This window comes from Coffea arabica, chromosome 8e, assembly GCF_036785885.1.
Source record: "Coffea arabica cultivar ET-39 chromosome 8e, Coffea Arabica ET-39 HiFi, whole genome shotgun sequence".
NCBI lineage: Eukaryota > Viridiplantae > Streptophyta > Magnoliopsida > Gentianales > Rubiaceae > Coffea > Coffea arabica.
In genome coordinates, this window is record NC_092324.1 from 3,562,848 (window position 1) to 3,582,360 (window position 19,513).

General features: G+C 37.2%; 3 protein-coding genes, 1 non-coding gene and 1 pseudogene across 14 annotated transcripts; 3 read left to right on the forward strand and 2 right to left on the reverse strand.

Moving 5' to 3' along the window:
* The first annotated feature begins 96 nt into the window (after positions 1 to 96).
* Positions 97 to 7,595, forward strand: LOC113704318 (uncharacterized). Of its 11 annotated transcripts, none has more exons than XM_072061381.1 (6): positions 97 to 380; positions 483 to 589; positions 1,225 to 3,419; positions 4,551 to 4,630; positions 4,750 to 5,070; positions 5,165 to 5,955. In XM_072061381.1, exons 2-3 carry the CDS (start codon positions 542 to 544, stop codon positions 2,890 to 2,892), a joined length of 1,716 nt encoding a protein of 571 aa, XP_071917482.1. In that variant the 5' UTR covers positions 97 to 380; positions 483 to 541; the 3' UTR covers positions 2,893 to 3,419; positions 4,551 to 4,630; positions 4,750 to 5,070; positions 5,165 to 5,955. The 11 variants fall into 11 exon arrangements, with proteins under 11 accessions (XP_071917482.1, XP_071917478.1, XP_071917481.1 ...); XM_072061377.1 differs by having other exon boundaries at positions 98 to 3,419; positions 4,750 to 4,812; positions 4,926 to 5,070; positions 5,165 to 5,301; positions 5,622 to 5,955; XM_072061380.1 differs by having other exon boundaries at positions 98 to 279.
* On the reverse strand, positions 6,315 to 7,425 carry LOC140012891 (class V chitinase CHIT5-like; annotated as a pseudogene).
* A 1,726-nt stretch (positions 7,596 to 9,321) lies between the features above and the next one.
* Positions 9,322 to 9,393, forward strand: TRNAW-CCA (transfer RNA tryptophan (anticodon CCA)). The gene has a single exon. It is a non-coding gene; the product is annotated as a tRNA-Trp (tRNA).
* A 368-nt stretch (positions 9,394 to 9,761) lies between these two features.
* On the reverse strand, positions 9,762 to 12,349 carry LOC113703145 (uncharacterized). The gene is made up of 7 exons (XM_072062229.1): positions 12,158 to 12,349; positions 11,952 to 12,041; positions 11,695 to 11,849; positions 11,021 to 11,141; positions 10,445 to 10,564; positions 10,294 to 10,364; positions 9,762 to 10,212 (listed from the first exon to the last, which is right to left on the reverse strand). The coding sequence occupies exons 1-7, from the start codon at positions 12,269 to 12,271 to the stop codon at positions 9,966 to 9,968; spliced, it is 918 nt and encodes a 305-aa protein (XP_071918330.1). The 5' UTR covers positions 12,272 to 12,349; the 3' UTR covers positions 9,762 to 9,965.
* Positions 12,350 to 13,731: 1,382 nt separating this feature from the next.
* LOC113703762 (heat shock factor protein HSF8) lies at positions 13,732 to 19,123 on the forward strand. The gene is made up of 2 exons (XM_027225240.2): positions 13,732 to 14,295; positions 17,694 to 19,123. The coding sequence occupies exons 1-2, from the start codon at positions 13,999 to 14,001 to the stop codon at positions 18,954 to 18,956; spliced, it is 1,560 nt and encodes a 519-aa protein (XP_027081041.1). The 5' UTR covers positions 13,732 to 13,998; the 3' UTR covers positions 18,957 to 19,123.
* Positions 19,124 to 19,513: the final 390 nt, after the last annotated feature.

Consider the following 19,513-nt stretch of genomic DNA (forward strand, 5'->3'; position numbering starts at 1 on the left):
TGTCCACACATTGCCTTAATCATTAATCAGAACACATATAAATTCGGGAAGTCCAGGCCCAAATGTGAGGACCGCCGAAAGGTCCAATAACCAAGACCCAGGGTCACAAGTCAGAGAGAACTCTAGAGGGCGGCAGAGTGGGGAGAAACTTGAAAAATAGTTGTGTTGCTGCCTTTGACGTTCAGCAAAAGTACCTGCAAACGCCACCAAGCCATAACAATATAGCTCAAAGGAAAAAAAAGTGGCATCCACGCCCACGCTGCTAATCTCATCTCACAGGTATCTTCAATTCTAGGACTTCTGAGTTTTCCGTCTTCCTAAAGGCAGGAAGATAAGACGACCCTTTACTCCGTTCTTCAAGATTGTTTCTCAAATTTGTGGTATTGAATTGAAATTTTTTGTCCTTTTTATTTATTTTCATCTGGGCTGGTCAGAATAGCAAGAATATGAAATTTAAGTATCTGGGATGTCTTTATTTTCAGTTAAGAGTTCAAGTTCTTGGGTTGAAGTAGTTAGAGGCATGGTCTCAACTTAGAATGCTATGGAGAAAGGGACTTTCTTGCTTTTTAGCGTCAGAAGAATTATGCTGGTAAGTTTGGCTGTGTTTGAAAGAAGAAAAGGTCGAACTTTTGCTTCATGGGTCTGTGCTTATTTTCAAAAAAATCTTACCTTGACTTGATTTTCTCTGGTTTATTCGAATTGAGGTCATTTAAGAGGCCTGTTATTGTTAAAGCTAGCAGCTTTACTAAACTGTATAGAGGTGCTTCTGCTCTTCTGCTTCTAGATGATTATGATTCTGGCTCAAATAGTGATAGCTCTTTAGTAGTGAATGAAGTAGCTGTTCCAGAAAAAAGGCTGCATACATGTGACGGGCTCCAGTTGCTTTCCATTGTGGTTAGAGTTATAAAGTCGTTGAACTGGCGAGCTGCAAGAGAGATGAGGTTCAGAGAATCCGTAGAGAAGTATGGTTTTCCATTTTCTATTGACGCCTTTAGGATGACAGTGCATGTATTTGGGTTTGCTCGAATGCCAATGGAAATGCATGGTTTGCTTAGGGATGTTTTATATTATTATCAAGATGTCGGTTATGATATGTTTGAGTTGCTTCCAAGTATGTTAGAATTGCTCAATGATGCGGAAACCTCGGCTGTTCTTGTTGATGTCCTTATAAAGCTTTTTGCTGCCAATTCTATGCTTGAAAATGCAGTTGACGTGTTTTTCCAGGCTCAGAACATTGGCGTTCAGCCTGGTATACGGTCATCTAATTTCTTGCTTAAGTGCTTGGTAGAAGGGAGTAGAAGGCAAGAACTTTCAACTTTATTTGAGGAAATGAAGAACTCTGGGCCATCTCCTTCTGTCTATACGTATACAATTCTGATGAATTTCTACTGTAATGAGCAATACGCACAAGACAAGGTGGATATGCAACAAGCCACTTCAATTCTTGAAGAAATGGATAATAATGGTATTGAGCCATCTGTTGTAACATACAGTACATATATTCATGGACTTTGTAGAGTTGGATATGCTGTTTTAGCCTTGAAGCTTATCCAGGACTTGAAGCATAATAACCAGCCCCTCAATGTTTACTGCTACAATGCTGTAATGCATGCAATTTGTAGAAATGGTAAACCAGATGAAGCTATGGGACTTTTGGGAGAAATGAGGAGTTATGGAATCACACCCGACGTTTATAGCTACAGCATTCTAATTGATGGGTTCTGTGAATGTGGAGAGATTGAGAAAGGTCTTACTTTATTTGAGGAGATGGAGAGCCCTGAAGTAAATATAAAACCATCTCTTGTTACCTATAGCTCACTCTTAAAAGGACTATCTGGGATTGGACTGATGGAAGCCTCAGTTGACATGTTCCATAGGCTTGGAAGTTATGGATACAAATATGACCAGCATGCATACAGCATCCTAATAAGTGGATATCTTATGCAGGGCAATTTGGATTCTGCCCATGAACTCCTGGAGGAGATGATCAGAACTAATTTGACTCCTTGTGCTATAGATTATAAAAACTTGATCAATGGTTTCTGCAGGATTGGTTCAATTGATAAGGCCTTGCAGTTGTTCAATACTGTGAAAGACTCAGGAGTACGGCCTAATACTTTAACTGTCAATGACATTGTAAGTGGGTACTGCATGGAAGGAGATATCAGGGAAGCTTTGGAATTTCTTGAAGAAATGACGGACCAAGGCATCAACCCCAACATTTATAGTTACAGTATAATAATAAATAGGCTGTGCAAGGAAGGAAAATCTGAATATGCGTTGGAGCTTATCCCTATGATGCTTAAAAGGAATATATTACCAAATGTTGTAGTTTATAGCACTCTCGTAGATGGTTTTGCTAAACAGGAAAAGTTGGAGAAGGCCTTAATGTTGTATACAAGAATGATAAAGTTTGGTGTTACTCCCAACACAATCACTTTTACTATCCTCATAAATGTATTATTCACCATGGGTAAAGTGAAAGAGGCGTATAATTTGTTTGAAAAGATGATTTTGAATGGCCTGGATCCTGATAGGATATGTTACACATCAATTATAGCTGGATTGTGTAAGATTGGATATGTGAAGATCGGTTTGAAGTTGTTTGAAGAAATGCTGCAGAAAGGCCATATGCCTTCAGTTGTTACTTATACTTGTTTAATTGATGGTTTTTGCAAACAAAATCGAATGGATATTGCAACCATGTTGGTGGATAAAATGAGAAGACGCAACATGTCTCCTGATGTGGTGACTTATGATGTTATTATTCATGGATACATTAGGAAGGGACAAGTGCACAAACTTCATTATTTATTTGACGAAATGAGAAAGGAAGGCATTGTTCCTGATGATATTATGTGTAAAACACTAGGGCTAATCGGCTGTAGATAAAGGATGTTAAGCTGCAGAACATGCTTTTACTAAGAGGGTTCTGGTGACCTTCTTAATCTGTGGCAGCTGTTTTGTTCAATACCTCTGCAAAGGTTGGAAATGCTGCAGAAAGGCCATATGCCTTCAGTTGTTACTTATACTTGTTTAATTGATGGTTTTTGCAAACAAAATCGAATGGATATTGCAACCATGTTGGTGGATAAAATGAGAAGACGCAACATGTCTCCTGATGTGGTGACTTATGATGTTATTATTCATGGATACATTAGGAAGGGACAAGTGCACAAACTTCATTATTTATTTGACGAAATGAGAAAGGAAGGCATTGTTCCTGATGATATTATGTGTAAAACACTAGGGCTAATCGGCTGTAGATAAAGGATGTTAAGCTGCAGAACATGCTTTTACTAAGAGGGTTCTGGTGACCTTCTTAATCTGTGGCAGCTGTTTTGTTCAATACCTCTGCAAAGGTTGGAGATGTGACCACTTTATCCTTCTTGCAGCTGGCTTGGTGGAGCCCAAACTGGGTAATGGTCTTTCTTGTGAATCTTTTTGTGTCTGGATATGTCGATTACTGCATGTCAGCAATGTAAAACTAGAGATTCTTGTTAACATGGAAGGGTACAAGTATGCTGCCTTTAGGATAATTATTAGGAATAGATACCCATGTACTTTTCGATAGGACTAATTGATGTAATGCAGTAGTTCTTATTGAAGGTTGAAACTCTATGCTTTCCAGGCAAGTGAGTAGCACTCTTTGTTTCCAGGAGTAGAATTTAAAGAAAACTAGTACCTTGTGTATCACAATTACCATTTCTTCAAAAAAGGGTTAGTTCCTTATTTTCGTAAGCTTTATGGTTTTAATGGATGAGATCCTGTTTCATGTCTTTACAAATACTACCACGTTTCCACCCTGGAATAGGTTTCACTCCTGTTGCCCGGAGAATTCATTCCCTTGAAACACACACACAAAGTTTCTGTCCTTTAGAATGTTGGTCGAACACAGAAGCTTATAGAATGTCAATCTCATTGCACCTACTATGTCAACTTTAGGGAAGTATTCCATTTTGCGGTTGTTATCAGTTCTGAAGCTTTAATTGGACCCAATCACTTAAAAACTCAACCTGGGAAGCAGTCTCAGCTTTCTGAAGGTCTTCCTAGCATATACTGCTAGCATGACTTTAGATGTGCGACATTCTTTTTCGTACACGATCATCCTCAACAGCACTAGACAGCAGCACATAATGGTCTTCTTCACATTCTGCTAAGAAATGCTAGTATTGTGGGACCTTTAGCTATATATTGTAATTGGCTATTTAAAAAACCTGCTTCATTGTCTATGCATCTGCACCATTGAAGTAAAGTTTAACTGTTTTGAAGTCTGCAATTGTATTGTTTCTCTGGTGTTGTCCCATATTAAGTGACCTTTTCTACATTGTTGCTGCTGTATGGAATTTCTTTCATCTGCTAGTTTTATCCTCATATATTTCCTTCAACTGAAACTGAGCATACAGATGGTGTGCTATCAAATTATCGTTATTATCCTATTTTGGTAGCGTGTTTTCAGCACTTCTCTCTCTCTCATAGTAGGTCTGGATTTCTTTAAAGTGTTACAGTGCAAATGAATGATGTAACTAACTCTAGCTTTCCTCGGTCAGATTGAAGGAAGGCCTTAGCATGAATGGGGAATCTCTTAACTGTGGCTGTTCCCATCAGGTTCTTTTTGGCAAGCACTCTGGTACAGTACTAAGCTTTAACACATCTCTCTCTCCCTCTATCTCATAGTAGTTATGGATTTCCTTCGAGTGTTAAAGTGCAATGCTGAAATTGTAATTAAGTCTAGCTTTGCTCTGCCAGATTGAAGAAAGGACTTAGCCTGAAAAGAGAAATAATCTCTAATATGTGGCCTGTGCCCATCAGGTTCTGTTTACTAAGCACTCTGCTATGGATACTTTGTCCCCCTCTTCATCTCAAACACAAGCAGATGTATTCTTGGTTCAAATTATGCATCATTTTCCTTTCCATTTCATTAGACTGAGTGAATAAAGGATTGGATTTCACCATCATGTGAGCTGGCAGACTTCAAATGCAGAAATGTAGTGTGAGAAAGTTTTGTCTGTTGTTGTCCAACGAGTTGTATGATTAAAAGAGCCAAGTGTGATACCAAGGCCACCTTTGGTAGGTTATATTTCTTCTATTTCACAACCATTTTCTATAAATGTTTATGTCTCATCTCATTTGCATATGTTTATCAACATGAATGCGTTCACAGGTAGCTGCATTCAATTCCATTTATCTCTTTAGAGGAATTCTGGATTGATGCAATCTCTAAATATCAATTAGAAGGGTTAATGCTGTGGAAACTCAAGTTAAAGAGTGGTGCCTTGAGAATTCTACTTACATCAGATGGTAAACTTCAGACAATCTTCAACTTGCTATAGATCAGGAATTCCTATATTTTGTTCGTGCTTATGGTCAGAACAGTATCAGATAAATGTGAAACCAACTGGTAAATCCCTCCCCCCCCCAAAAAAAACCAAAAAAAGGTACAAAAACAAAAAAGGGAATCATGGTGTGGTTTTATAACTTGTGTGAAATAAAGGACAAACTAGTATTTCAAATTGAAGGACTGTGCAGTATGTCAATAAATATTCTGGAATATGTATTACGGAGCCTGAAATCTTGGTAGATATTGTTTCCATATTCACAATCTCCTCTTTCACATGTAGGACAAACAAGAGCTAAAAATTGAAACATAGAGTCCACACACGTATGAAGATTTACAAATGGATCAACATACAGTCCACAAACATTGGAAGGTGGACAAATAACATGTCTAGTAATCTTCAAGGTTGTCAACAGCATCTGGCCTCACAGAAGCGTGCTTAATCACACCAATCAGATACTGTCCCAAGCCATTGGAGCTGCCATTGTACTGTGTACCACTAGTTAGTCCAACAGTAACATATGGAAATTGTACATATTTGCTTTACTAGTTAACTGGTATTAAGCATAATGTGGTGGAGATTTTGTTTTCGGTAAATTTGTTCAATCTTTGATGCATTCAAATGTCCACTTATTTCAGTTAAATGTAAGTCTGAGTTTAAACATGTAAATTGACAAAGTGGAAAGTGAAGTAGAACTGAAAATTGACACAAAAAACCTTAAAGCTCCAAGGTAGTAAAACCTAGATGTGCTGATGCTTTATATACTCGTGTTGTCTTTCTCAGTGAGGATTCCACTGGCACTGTTAACATTGTTTAGTTTTGTTGTTGTGATTAGCAGTAGTTCTATGCTTGTTTTCCTCTTGGAGATCAAAGCAGATATGTTGACTAAGACCAGTGTAGAAGCCAAAACTTAGCTTGTAGCCTGTTTCTACATGTATGCTTAAGCCAAACATGAAAAGTAATTGGATTAAAGCCTGGAGGTTGATTATTTCATTATTCGGTTGATTATTTCATTATTCTTTGCACTGTTGCTCGTGAATATAAAGCAAGAATATTTTGACTAAAGTATAACACACAGACGAGGAATAGAAGTCTACCTGCTTTGGCAAGGTTCGAATTTTCATCACAACCAAGTGCCCAGAAAAATTACCCACCAAGACCCTGAGCCTTGGCAAACCTGATTTTATTTTTGATTGATCTGGTATCATCATATCCGATCCAGTTGGTTCCAGTATACGAATAGGTTGATACTGTTGTGTGATCATATACCACGGTAGTAGCTTTGTTTGCTAAATTGAAGTCCACTATATCTTTATATGCCATAATACCTCCATTTCCAGGACCAACTCTCACAGCGGGAGCTCCAATGCCATGATCGTTTGGGCCCTTTAATTGCCATGTCCTGCCATATGCTGGCATGCCCATGACTTGCTTTGGCAAGGGAACACCATTCTTCCATGAAGAAACTCCATAGCTAGTGCTGACATTACTAGACCTTGTCATAGACCAGCGCATGAGCCCCAGTTACTGCAGTGTTCCAAGCACCATGGCAGTCAGAGCACATGGGATTCAGAGAATCAACATATTTCCTAATGGCAGAACCAGGATAGGCATATGGCAATTCAGCTAACAAGAATCTAGAAGCAAAGTAAACAGCTGCAGATGTCAGGAGTCGAGGTTTGCCTGAGGCAGGTGACTCCTTTTCTAATGCAGTACGTCACTCCTTGAAGAGTATTGCAAGGTTTGTCATGTCTTGTCTGTTGTTTGGAAATTCCCAATCAAGATCAAGACCGTCAAGCCCATACTTTCTAGCTGCATCTACGGTAGACTGAGTGACTGCACCGCGAATTCCTGGATTGCTTACCATGTTGTAGAAAGTGCAAGGACTTGCTGCTCCTCCCCCTAATGGACTGGAAGGGTCTTTTGCTGTTGCATTTCTTCTATGGAATGTGGCGTCAGGTACGGCAAAGGCGTAGAAGAGGAGAGTGAAATACGAAGTTGGTATGCTTGATGGAGGGAGCATCTCTACTATCTTGAACCTCAAAAATATACATCTTACCCCCTCAAATGAACAGCCCCTGTGCATAATTTTCTTCCTAAATGACCCCCGATTTTCCGAGTTTCTCAACGGTCAACTTTTAGAATGTTGCATTTTCCTCTTATGTGTTCATCATAATATGTATATTATGATGTTGGATTACAGTATAAATTAAATTTTTTTTTTTTGGAAAAAAAGCTCCCTCTATCTTGGCCTTATCTCCATCCTATTCCACTGCCATGTCAGTGCTCGTGTTGGTCACTACTCTTTTTTCGTTTGATCTATTTAAAAAAAAAAATATATATATATATATATATATATATATATATATATATATAATTCTAATAAAAATCGCAATTATCAGTCTTTTGAATTAGCTAAAAATTCAACATTAAATCATGAAAATTACTTTAATATTTTGAATTCATTTTTTCACATTTGATACTATGCAAAATATAAATCAATACACATTAATTTTTTTTAACAAACAACGTAACATGTAACAAATAAAAAGTCAAGTAAATTAACATAACAAAATCATATTTTACTATGAATATAATAAATTGCAAAGTAAAGGTACATTATTTTATCACAATAAACTATCATATTATTTATTTTAAATTATGATATATACATACATATTAGTCTTATACTGCACTATATATAAGGCGGGGGGACAAGGAGGCGGATGTAGTCCCATTCAAACCGATGCTAAATTATACATAAGTCTATGTAATAAGTTAATTAAACCACTGCCTAACATCACATCATGTAGTAACAAAATATTTCGATGAATATATAATAAGAAAACGCAACAAGTTAAAAGTTGATTATTAAAAAAGTAGGAATGTTGAGGCTAATTTGGGAAGAAAAGTATGCACATGAGTTTGTCAAAATTAAAAGTACAAACATGATTCACTTATATAGGAACAAAATGTATATTTTTGAAGCTTAGGGTGGTAAAGTGTTACAACCCCAAAAGTTCATGAGGGCAAATTGTTATTAACCCTTCAAGATATTATAACTTTCCTGAAATAGAATTTGAGCCCCACTGCTTCCATATAATGGAGTTTGCCAAGAATATGAGCCTCATTGTTTTGGTTCTTTTTGGACAACCTGCCTTTTCCCAAAGGAATTTTTTGATTGTTACATGCATAGAAAGACGCTGGTTGATCTGGTTTTAGACCTATGTCACAATCAAGGCCATTCCACAAATAAGCTGCCCCAAGTACGGATTACTCTGCTTGTTTGACATTATTTATTCATTATTATTAGTCAATACAAGTTGGTTCAGTTGTTAAGAACGGATTAATTCTTCACAAAACGTCGTGTACGAACGATTTGTAAAAATCTCTGTAACTTGTGATTCTGAAAACTTACTCTAACCTCTAGTAGTAATCGAAGTCGAACCTATCCAAATTTTTTTTCTATAAAAAAAAATCATTTATTATTATACCATGCAAAAAGAACATCGTCAAATTCCCTTTTCTGGCTAAATATGTGTTAGTACTAGTTTTAAGTGTGCAAGTTACTCTAGCAATTTGAGAATAAAAGCTGGAAGATGTCATTTGGCAATCATTCAATCAGGTAAATGATCCTAAGTGCAAAATAACGATTCTTCTTGTTTTGTTTGACCACCCACCCAGCCAAAGCTATTTTCAATTGAGATGAAGCATAAAGCCATAAATACGTTGTAGGCAATTTTAAGCGATTTTGCTGAACTATGATTGTTTGCAGAATTTATTTTTTAATTTGTTCTAGGCTGCTCCTTAGAAATTTATCATAGACTTTGTTTTTTTTTTTGGCTCCTGATTTTTAGAAGGGAATATCAGCGTATATTATGGAAAATAAATTAGAAATTAGGACTCACAGTACTAACAAAATTTTAAATAAAAGGTCGTTGTTTTATGCTACATATAGTTATTATATTGAGAGCAACCAAAGGGATCCGTGGCGCAATGGTAGCGCGTCTGACTCCAGATCAGAAGGTTGCGTGTTCGATTCACGTCGGGTTCAAAATCCCTGATCCTTGGTCCCTCTCTTTTTCCCTTTCGGATAAGCTAATTGATTTATCAATGATTTTGGATTTACCAAATTGAAGAATCTACAAATCACCTCAAGCCTCTAAATCAGAGGGCTTAAACTCTTGGATGACCTTTCTTTTTCTTTTTCTAGACACTTTTTGGATGATCTTATTGGGCAAAAAAATTTTGAAAGAGAGATAAATTTGAGAAGAATAAAATGACCAATTAAACTCGCTTGGAGAAAACGACACCGCTATTCACCAGTCCGGTATTGTATACCAACCCCATAATGTTACGGTGCCTTCCAGCAAACAAGAACGAATACTCATTCCATTCAAGTTCGAAAAGCCAAAAGGCAAAAGAATAAATGAGCCAAGCATTTCTATTTTGAATGTGATATTCGGACAGAATTTGGGTGGGAAGACATAAGTTGCATTGTGAGTAATGTCAGTTTCAGCCTACACTCAGAACAAAAACATGGTACACAAGCAATTGGATCCTCCTTTTTGCACTTTCTACCACCTCAATACCACAGCAAGTGCTTGTCATTTGTAGGTTATGCTGTCAATCATTGACAGTGTTGTCATCCACCTCTGGCTTGACAAAGAACTCGATATAAGCAATGCGACTCGGTTGCTGATAGCCAGCATAATCAACATGGGAATGTGAGACAGGGGGTTTTGCAACCGAAACTAAGTGCTGAACTTTTAGCATTCCACCTCTCCCTATGGTCAACTTGCTTCCTCGATTATCTCTTATTACACTGCCAGGAATGTTTGCAGTTGTCGCACGAAGAAATTTGTATTTATACCTTCCACAAAAGCCAGATTAGAGCAAGTAGCAGAAATATGAACTGATTTCCAATCATAAAACCAGTGGTATTGACTGAAACCTGTAAGAGATTTGACGATCACAGCTGAAAGCAATCAAGAGATCAGTGTTGGCATAGTACATGAAGTCTATCTGCAAGAAAGAAAAGGGGAAATCCTGTAAAGCACGGTACACTCTTGCAGTATACTTGCTCATATGGAAACAAGCAAAACCTGTAAATCGCCATGGCCTTCACCTCTAAAGGTGACACATGGAGGATTTGGCTGAAGAGTTATCTGAATGTTTGATCCTGGCCACTCAAGATCATCAATAGCTTCCTTTAAAGCTGCAGACTACAAATTGAAAGCCCAGCATACAGTAAAGAAGTGGTATATAGTATAAAAACAGAAGATTTTTGGATCAATGTTTTATAGGTTGAAGTTGCATCCAAACTCTGCCTGATTTATCAGAAAAACATTACTTTGCCATCATCTTTAAGATTTAGAAGCACATTAAATTTGTAGGATTTATCTGAATGAATGAATGCAGGCAAAATGAGATTCTGTTACCGGGAAAAAGATATAGCTCTTCAAATATATTAAATGACAACCCATATCATGATGAAGATCTAGCAATACAATCAGAGTGCTGGATATTGCTCACGCAAAGATAAATATTTAAAAGGAAAAAGGCAAATTCACTTTAAAAGAAAGAAGTTGGCCTTGCTTGCCCATATTTGCACAATAAAACACTACTTTCTTATTGGTAGCTACTCCATAAGAGTGCTGGTTAAGAGAAGAAAAAAGTACCTTAACAGTGAAATGGAGAGGAGTGCTTCCAGCAGGTTCAAAGTTGTAGTCCCAAGAGATCGTGTCAGGGATCCTTGTTCTGACCTCCGCATAAATGCAAGCATCCAATGAATCAACTGACCTGTCCCCCCAAAAACACGCAAGAAAAAAGAGGCAAAACAAATAAAAGTTTGTTAAAATTTACCAAGTCAAAGGCAAATCAAATTCAGAAGCTTGTTTCGAACCCCATTCTGTCCCTATCAGTCAATTGAAAAGCAGACACTACTGTGACATCAAAAACCAAACTCAGAATCCTGGAAAACTCAATCATTGCGAAAGTGAGCTGATGGACAAAGTTGGGCCTCACATCATCAAAAACATGGTATCAAATATCAAATTTCCAAGCTATGGGATGCCTTAATGCTAAACTGAAGCATTCACTGGCCATAGGAGCCAAGTTTTTCTCATCTTATCAGTTATTTACAAAAGCGCAACAATCAAAATGTCCTTTAAGCTAAGACGGACGTTTTCCTAAACGAATGTGAAATTACTCGTGAAGTTCGAGTCGTATTACTACATAAATTTTCAAAATTATTATTCAACCTCTAATTATTCACAATTATGTAACCTTAGACACATTGACCTAATTTTCAATGAATAATAATCAGATAAAAACAAGGACAGTAGAGGATTACTTGAGAAGAAGTTGCATATCAGGCCCCGGATACCGAATTTCAATACTATTTGAATTTCCTGGAACTGAAAATGTATTCAGACAATCCACAAAAAGCCCTAAACTCACCCCGAATCGCGGTCTCCCTTCTGCACTATATTCGTACTTCACAAAAAGCTACTTAAACAAAAAAAATAATAATAAAGATTTAAAATCAATCCTAAAATGTGATAAAGATAACTTCCAAAAATTGAGTAAAAAAACTGAAAATTGGAGTACCTCTTTTTGTAAATAGACTTTGGCCTGAAGACAACTGGATTCCTCGACGATTAAAACGATGCCGTGTTCTGATAATTCCACAACTGCGTCCTAAATGTATTGTATCATAGGAAACAGAGAGAAATTAGAAAGTTAAAATGAAATGTTTGTATGGTAAGGTCTTAGCCAGGATAATGAGAGATTGAGTGAGAAAGATCAAGAAAAACCTGATGGCGTTTCCATCGGACGGATGTGAGAGCATCGACGATGCCTTGAACGTTATCGAGCTGGCATACTAGATCCAGTGCATCGCCGTCGGCGTCTATCGCCGATGAGCTCATTTTCTGCTGTCAATAGTTCCCGCCAAAAGTTGGAAAAATCACAGAATATTCGGTTAAAGAGATAAACTCTAACGCACAGAGAACATTCATTTATTTATTTAAGTTTTTTCACTTTTTTTTTTGGGATAATGTTTTAAGTAATATTTTAATCGGACGGATGTGAGAGGTACAACAAATGAGTTTTGTCAAACCATTATACTTTAGTATTCCCACTGTTCATCCCATCAAAATATATTTTTTTTAAAGAAATTCTATTAAATTAGTTAAAGGGTCAAAAGTTAAAATTTATAATAATTTGAGAGCCACTGAGACATTTTTCCAAATTAAAATGGTAGATGACTATGTTGATTCATTTCAAAACATCATAACTAGAACTGTTAATAGGGTTGAGTCAGTCCAAACTCATCCTATTTGATCCAAAAAAGTTCACTGAATCTAAGTTTTAATTTGGGATCGGACAAAGTTTTGGTCTAAATATTAAAGTCGAACTAAATGTGAGTCGAGTTTGGGTCATACTAAATTTAGACCTGATTAAATCCCAACTTATATATGAATATAAATATATATGTAAAATATGTATAATGATATCTATAATTTATAATTATACACATCACGGCATAAAATGTTAATAATTTATATATAAATTTGTATTAATTCATAATTAGAAAATATATTAAAAATGTTATGTGCACTCTCATTTTTATTAATCACACTCTCATTATTATTCTAACTGTATAGTTTTTATTTATTAGACTATATGATAAAACAAATTGTATGAGTGAAAATAATAAAAAATGAAGTGCAAATAATATTTTCAATATATATTATGTATTTAATTATGAGTTTAGACTAAACCCGATTTAAATCTGAAACTCATATAATAGTGCGAGGTGATCGGATTGTGAATTATTAGAGATATTTTTACTGTAGCACTTTTTGTGATGTGATGTATGTGAGATAAAAAGATAATTGGGAAGGTAAAAAGGTGTATTGGAAATTGCAATGATGATGTAAGCAAATAAATTTGGGGAAATAAAGCCCAATCCAAACAAACCTGATTCTTTCAATATGAATCCGAAATCCCAAAAGGTCAAAATCTAAAAATCCATATAATTTGTGAGTTGAAAGCGAGTTTGCTAAATCTTTGACTCAGAAAACTTGATTCATAACCAAGGACAAATAGAAAATTACTCACTACTACTATTTAAGCAATTCTCTTCCAAATAAAAAATAAAAAAATGTATGCAATTCTGGGGATTTGTAATAATTTTATATTTTATAGTGGACATACTTTTCTTTTTATCTTATGCCTAGAGGGAAAGGGATAAAAAAAACAAGGCCATAAACAGCAAAACCACACAAGAACAGGGGCAAACGTGTCCTTTCACAACAACCGTTGCGGTCACGTCAGTCGCGTCCCAACAAAATCAACCCCCACCTCCCCCACACACAGCCCCCACCTTCCCCCTCAGTCTGTTCAATGATTCAATGCCCGTTTCCTCCTGTCGTCTCTTTTTGCCTGTCCGCACTAACACACACACTGACCCATACAAATGGCTGCGTTTTTCTAGGGTTTTTCTATAATACACCAAGAAATAGTCCAAAAACCCTAAAATCTATCCATTTTTGTCTTAAAATTTTCACCTTTTAATCATTGACTGAATCTGCAAAATACTTGGCTGCTTGATGATTATCGTTTTTGCGGCGGGAACTTATTTCTGTTATTAATGGAGGCATCGCAGTCGGACGGCGGCAGAGGGAAGGCGGCGTCTACGGCTGCCGATGGTGGAGGAGGGGGTCCTTCTCCGGCGCCTGCGCCGATGCCGAATGCTAATGCACCGCCACCGTTCCTGGTGAAGACGTATGACATGGTGGATGACCCGAGCACGGATAAGATCGTGTCGTGGAGCGCTACGAACAATAGCTTCGTGGTTTGGGACCCGCCGGAATTTGCTCGTGACCTCTTGCCGAAGTATTTCAAGCATAACAACTTCTCCAGCTTCGTTCGCCAGTTAAACACTTATGTATGCATTTTTCTGTATCGTGTTTTCTTTTTGTTTTTTCCCCTCCCGGTTGTGTGGTATTCTGTGGTGTGTGCATAATTGGAGTAGGAATTTGGCTTTGTTATCTTTTAGAGTGAATTTCTGATCATTTGTGCTATTCGGGGTTTGAAGGTTTTTGCATGTTGGGATTTTAGTTGAATGTTTGGGGATCTATGTTCGTCTGTCGTGACAAGCTTTTCTGATTGCATATTATCGGCAGTTGATGATTTGTAATGCAGATTGCTGGTTCAACTACACTTTCCATCCTCATAGATGTAAATATGAAAGGGGACTTTGTAGGTTTTTACATTTTTTTAGAAAAAAAGGCTGTGAAATTTATTATAGTGATTGAGGCTGTTAAATTTTTTGAAAAGGAGTCTGGAGAAACATTGTTTGCTCTTGGTGAAGGTGGCTCAAGGTTTGATAGATGTGGAATAAATGAATCACCAAAAAGCTTTTGGCTGCTTCTATGCTGGAGAAACAAGGATTACAGGAAATTGTTCATTGTCGGATAGGAAAGTAATGATTAATAATTTCCCATAATGAGAATATGATTTTGGTTCATTTCTGTTTTTCATGATTGGTAGCATTCAACAAATTGGTATGATTGGCTAACGCCCATTTCTCCTTATCCGACAATATGGATAAACGACAAATTGAAAGAGATTGAAGCCATAATGTGTATGTTTCCCTAAGTGGAAGTTGTGTTCACAGGGCTTGAATAGGAGTTGGAGTAGCTGAGATGTCTGTCCAGTCAACGCTTTTTGGATTACGTTAGTTGTCTGGCTTAGTCTTCTTCAATGTTGTAGTTTGATTTGGATCTTTCTGGTGGCTTTCTTTGAACTTTATTTTGGATATACCCACTTTTATTGTTTTCCTTTCTACTCATATTCTCTTATACTGAGTTCTCAGCAACAAAGAAGTTTCTTAGCAACATTGGTATGGTTGGCTAATGCCCATTTCTCCTTATCCGACAATATGGATAAACGACAATATAGATAAACGACAAATTGAAAGAGATTGAAGCCACAATGTGTATATTTCCCTAATTGAAGCCATAATGTGTATATTTCCCCAAGTGGAAGTCATGTTCATTAGGGGTTGGAGCAGCTGAGATGTCTGTCCAGTCAACGCTTTTCGGATTACGTTGGTTGTCTTCAATGTTGTAGTTTGATTTGGATCTTTCTGGTGGCTTTCTTTGAACTTTATTTTGGATATACCCACTTTTATTGTTTTCCTTTCTACTCATATTCTCTTATACTGAGATTCTCAGCAACAAAGAAGTTGGTATTACGGAATTTCTGCTCTTTTGTCTCTTTCTGGGGAAGATTCTTGCCAAACTGATCTGATTAATTTGATTTTGTCCCAAATGAATCTTCAACTAGAAGTATTTAGAGTGCTTCCTTACTTATAATAGAAGTGTTTTTGGTAACTACTCCTACTTACAAGGATTTAGTACGGTTAGGTTGCGACAATATTTGTAATATATCCGTGCGCAGTCATTAATGTATGGAAAGAATTTCATGATTTTATAATTTTACCCTACAACTAATCCTGCCCGCATAAAATGACTTTCCGAACCTACTCGTTCTACTTATTTGAAACCTAAGGTTCTTTTATATTTCCTTCCTTTAATGATTTTGTTGTCTCATCATATTGAGCGTTCTAAGCAACTTCCATTTTTCCGATCTTCCCTACCTGCAGCCTTCTGGCTCGAGAAAAGAGAAATTAGAGAAGTGGAGATAACAGATAAAGAAGCAGAATCTCCTAGATTGCGATATTTTATCAGAATTGATAAATTCTTTTCTAAATCAGCCTAATTCACTTCTAGCATAGGCTTCTTTTAAGGAAGAGATGGATCGAAGAGAGTGATTTTCAAGTAAATGTATCAATTTCCTATACTATTTAGCATTTCGTCTGATCAAATTCTGCAATTTCAGTCATGCTTGCTTTTTTGTTGGCTCCCCTTCATATCTTTGAATGACCCTCAGTCAGCTGTTTCATTCTTTCTCGTATAATTGATTGATTTAACTCTAATCATGTAATAAACTGTTTCAACCTTGTTTTCCTTCTGTGATTGTTAGTTTGTACATTGATGTGTCTTTTAACTAGTAAAAGTAAAGGACAGTGCGTTACAATCCCAAATGGAAGTGACACATGCTGTTTTAGTAGAGGAGATTTTGCTTTGACTAGGAATGTTTGCTGCATAATTGGAAGTCACTGTTGCATAATGAATATTGTAAAATAATTTGACAATCACTGTCAGGTAATGTTTGACTCATGGCAGTCATGCTTTTTCTTCCCATGACGATGGAAATTTGATGAAGATGAAATTGACATTAGTATCAAAGTAGATTCATAAATTGTGCTGCATAAGATAGTTTAATACGGCAAAAAGCTCGCGCTCAGTATTGTGTGACTTGATTGCAGTTTAATAAAGCTTGCATGGTTTGCTGGTTTAGCTCTTCTTTTTCTGGCGCGAGTGAATGAGATGGAGCGTGTTTAGGATACATTCTTGGCTGACTTACTAAAGCAAAAGAGGAGCAAAAAAGAAAGATTGGAAATGAATGGATGACTTTCTTGTCCAGTTAGATCTTGGGAAACTTACAATTGCCTTGTCACTTCGTTCTTTATTTTCATTCTGAGCATAAGTTTATCTTAGTTAGTGCAAGAAATATTACCTTTACCAATATATTTGGCCAGATTATCTGGCACTTTTGTATTGTGGGCAACAGAAAATGTTCATGGATCTCTTTCGAGTTGAATTGAATTGCAATTACAAAAATGAAGAGGCACAATGTAAATACGTATAAAGTGTAGGAACCTTTTCTGTCGATAAAGAAGTGATATGAAGGGTTGAGTTGTATAAGTAAGTTCCTGTTTCAAGTTGGTCAATTTTATAAAGAGAATTTAGTAGCTTAAGGTTCCAGCATAGGAAGTTGTCAATGCCAACTATATCAACTTGATCGATTTGGCCAAGAGTTTGCGGTAGCTAAAGTTACGGGTGCCCATTCTGAAAAGATAATTCGTTAGATTCACAAGGCTGATCATTTTTTATTCAGTTTGTAAAAGTGAATGATTTCTTTTTCCATTTTCTAAAATTGTATTTGACTTCCAGTCCACATATGCAAAGGTTGGTGTTTCACCTATTTTGGATCTTGTCTGATAATTTTGGTCGACTAGGATGGAAGGGTAGTAGTTCTTGCCATCTAACAGTTGTCAAGGTGGGATTGGCGGATTGCATTGTCGGATCTGTTTACCTCTCTTTCTTTGGTGGTATCTTCTATTGGTTAAATACAGTTTGTCTCTGATTGTGAACTTGTTATTATCAATGCCAGTACGTCTTACTGTTTGTGATTGTTGCCCCCTTGGACAAACAGGGATTTAGAAAGGTTGATCCAGATCGCTGGGAGTTTGCAAACGAGGGATTCTTAAGAGGTCAAAAGCACCTACTTAAAAGTATTAGTCGTCGAAAACCTGCCCATGGACACCCTCAGCCACAACAGCAACCTCATGGACAGAGTCCATCAGTTGGCCCATGTGTTGAGGTTGGAAAATTTGGGCTTGAAGAGGAGGTTGAGAGGCTAAAAAGAGACAAGAATGTGCTTATGCAGGAACTTGTACGGTTGAGGCAACAACAACAAACCACCGATGGTCAGTTGCAAGCAATGGTGCAGCGCCTCCAGGGTATGGAACAGCGGCAACAACAGATGATGTCTTTCCTGGCAAAAGCTGTGAACAGCCCTGGATTTTTGGCCCAGTTTGTACAGCAGCAAAGTGATAGCGGCAGGCGCATCACTGAAGGCAGCAAAAAGCGGAGGCTTAAACAGGATGGTCTTTCAGACGATCATTCTGTTGGTCCTACTGATGGACAGATTGTCAAGTATCAGCCTATGATGAATGAGGCAGCTAAAGCAATGCTCAGGCAGCTAATGAAAGTCGATGCTTCGCCTAGATTAGAGAATTTCAGCAACAGTTCTGATAATTTCTTGCTCAGTGATGGCTCGACACAGTCTACGGCAATGGATTGTGGGAATTCTTCCAATCGTGTTTCAGGAGTGACTCTTCAGGAGGTCACACCATCTGCTGGGCAGCCTTTTGTGCCAGCAGCATCATCAGTAATAGGTCAAAGTGCTTCCGCTGCCATTTCTGATAGTCATTCATCCACTCTTGGTGCAACTTCAGATTTGAATGGTATGGTTGGAGCGCAAGACTTGCATCCCTTAACACTCCCGTCACCAGATACGATCATGCCTGAGCTTTCTCAACTACAGGACATTGGTCAAGAAAGTAATGTTGATATATTAGGGACTGAAACAGAGAATGGTGCTTTCATGGACGCAACGTCACTGGCAGCAAACGGCAAACTTGCCTTGGATATTGATGATGAACAGATTGAATGGGACAGTTCATTGCTTGATGACATGGAAGATCTTCCTGGCTCTATTGACCCCTTCTGGGAAAAGTTTCTCCAGAGTCCCCAGCAAACGATTGAGACTGAGGACTTGAACTCGAATCAAATGGAAGACCTTTCCAAGGGAAGTCAAATAAAACCGGTTGATAATGGATGGAACAGGACTCAGCACATGGAACAGCTGACTGAGCAGATGGGACTTCTCACATCTGAAGGCAAAAAAGTTTGATCTTCTTTATGATATATGTACATTTCTTGCTATCTCAAGTATATTGTGAAGATTGATATTAATCTGTCTGATCATTATGTGTCTATTAAGTCCCTAAAAGAGCAGTTAATACCTCATTTGGTTTTGACCCTGTATGCCTTTACTTGTATGGATGAACCGTTTTACCATCTGGTTCTTACCATTGGCTTTTACTTGCATATCACCCTTAAGGTGCTTACTTTTTGTACCCTCTGTTTTCTTGGTGCCAAAGTTGGAATGACTCGAAGGGGCAAGCAGTATCAGAGCTTCAACTTTGCGTCAAAACTTATCTTTTCTTCTTCCTTGTTGACCTTTATGCCGTATGGTTTGAAGTGTGTAAATTTTTGGATATTTTGAACTGTATAGTTTAAAAACTTTTGAAATTTTTTTTAACGTTATTGTAGATAAAGTTGTTAAAAAACTCATAGTAGATAAACTTGGCGAAAAACTTGTTTGCCAAATAGGCTAAATTTAATTAAACTTTTTTACCCTAAAATAAATGTTTAATGGACTCATCGATACGATACGTAGTCGTATTA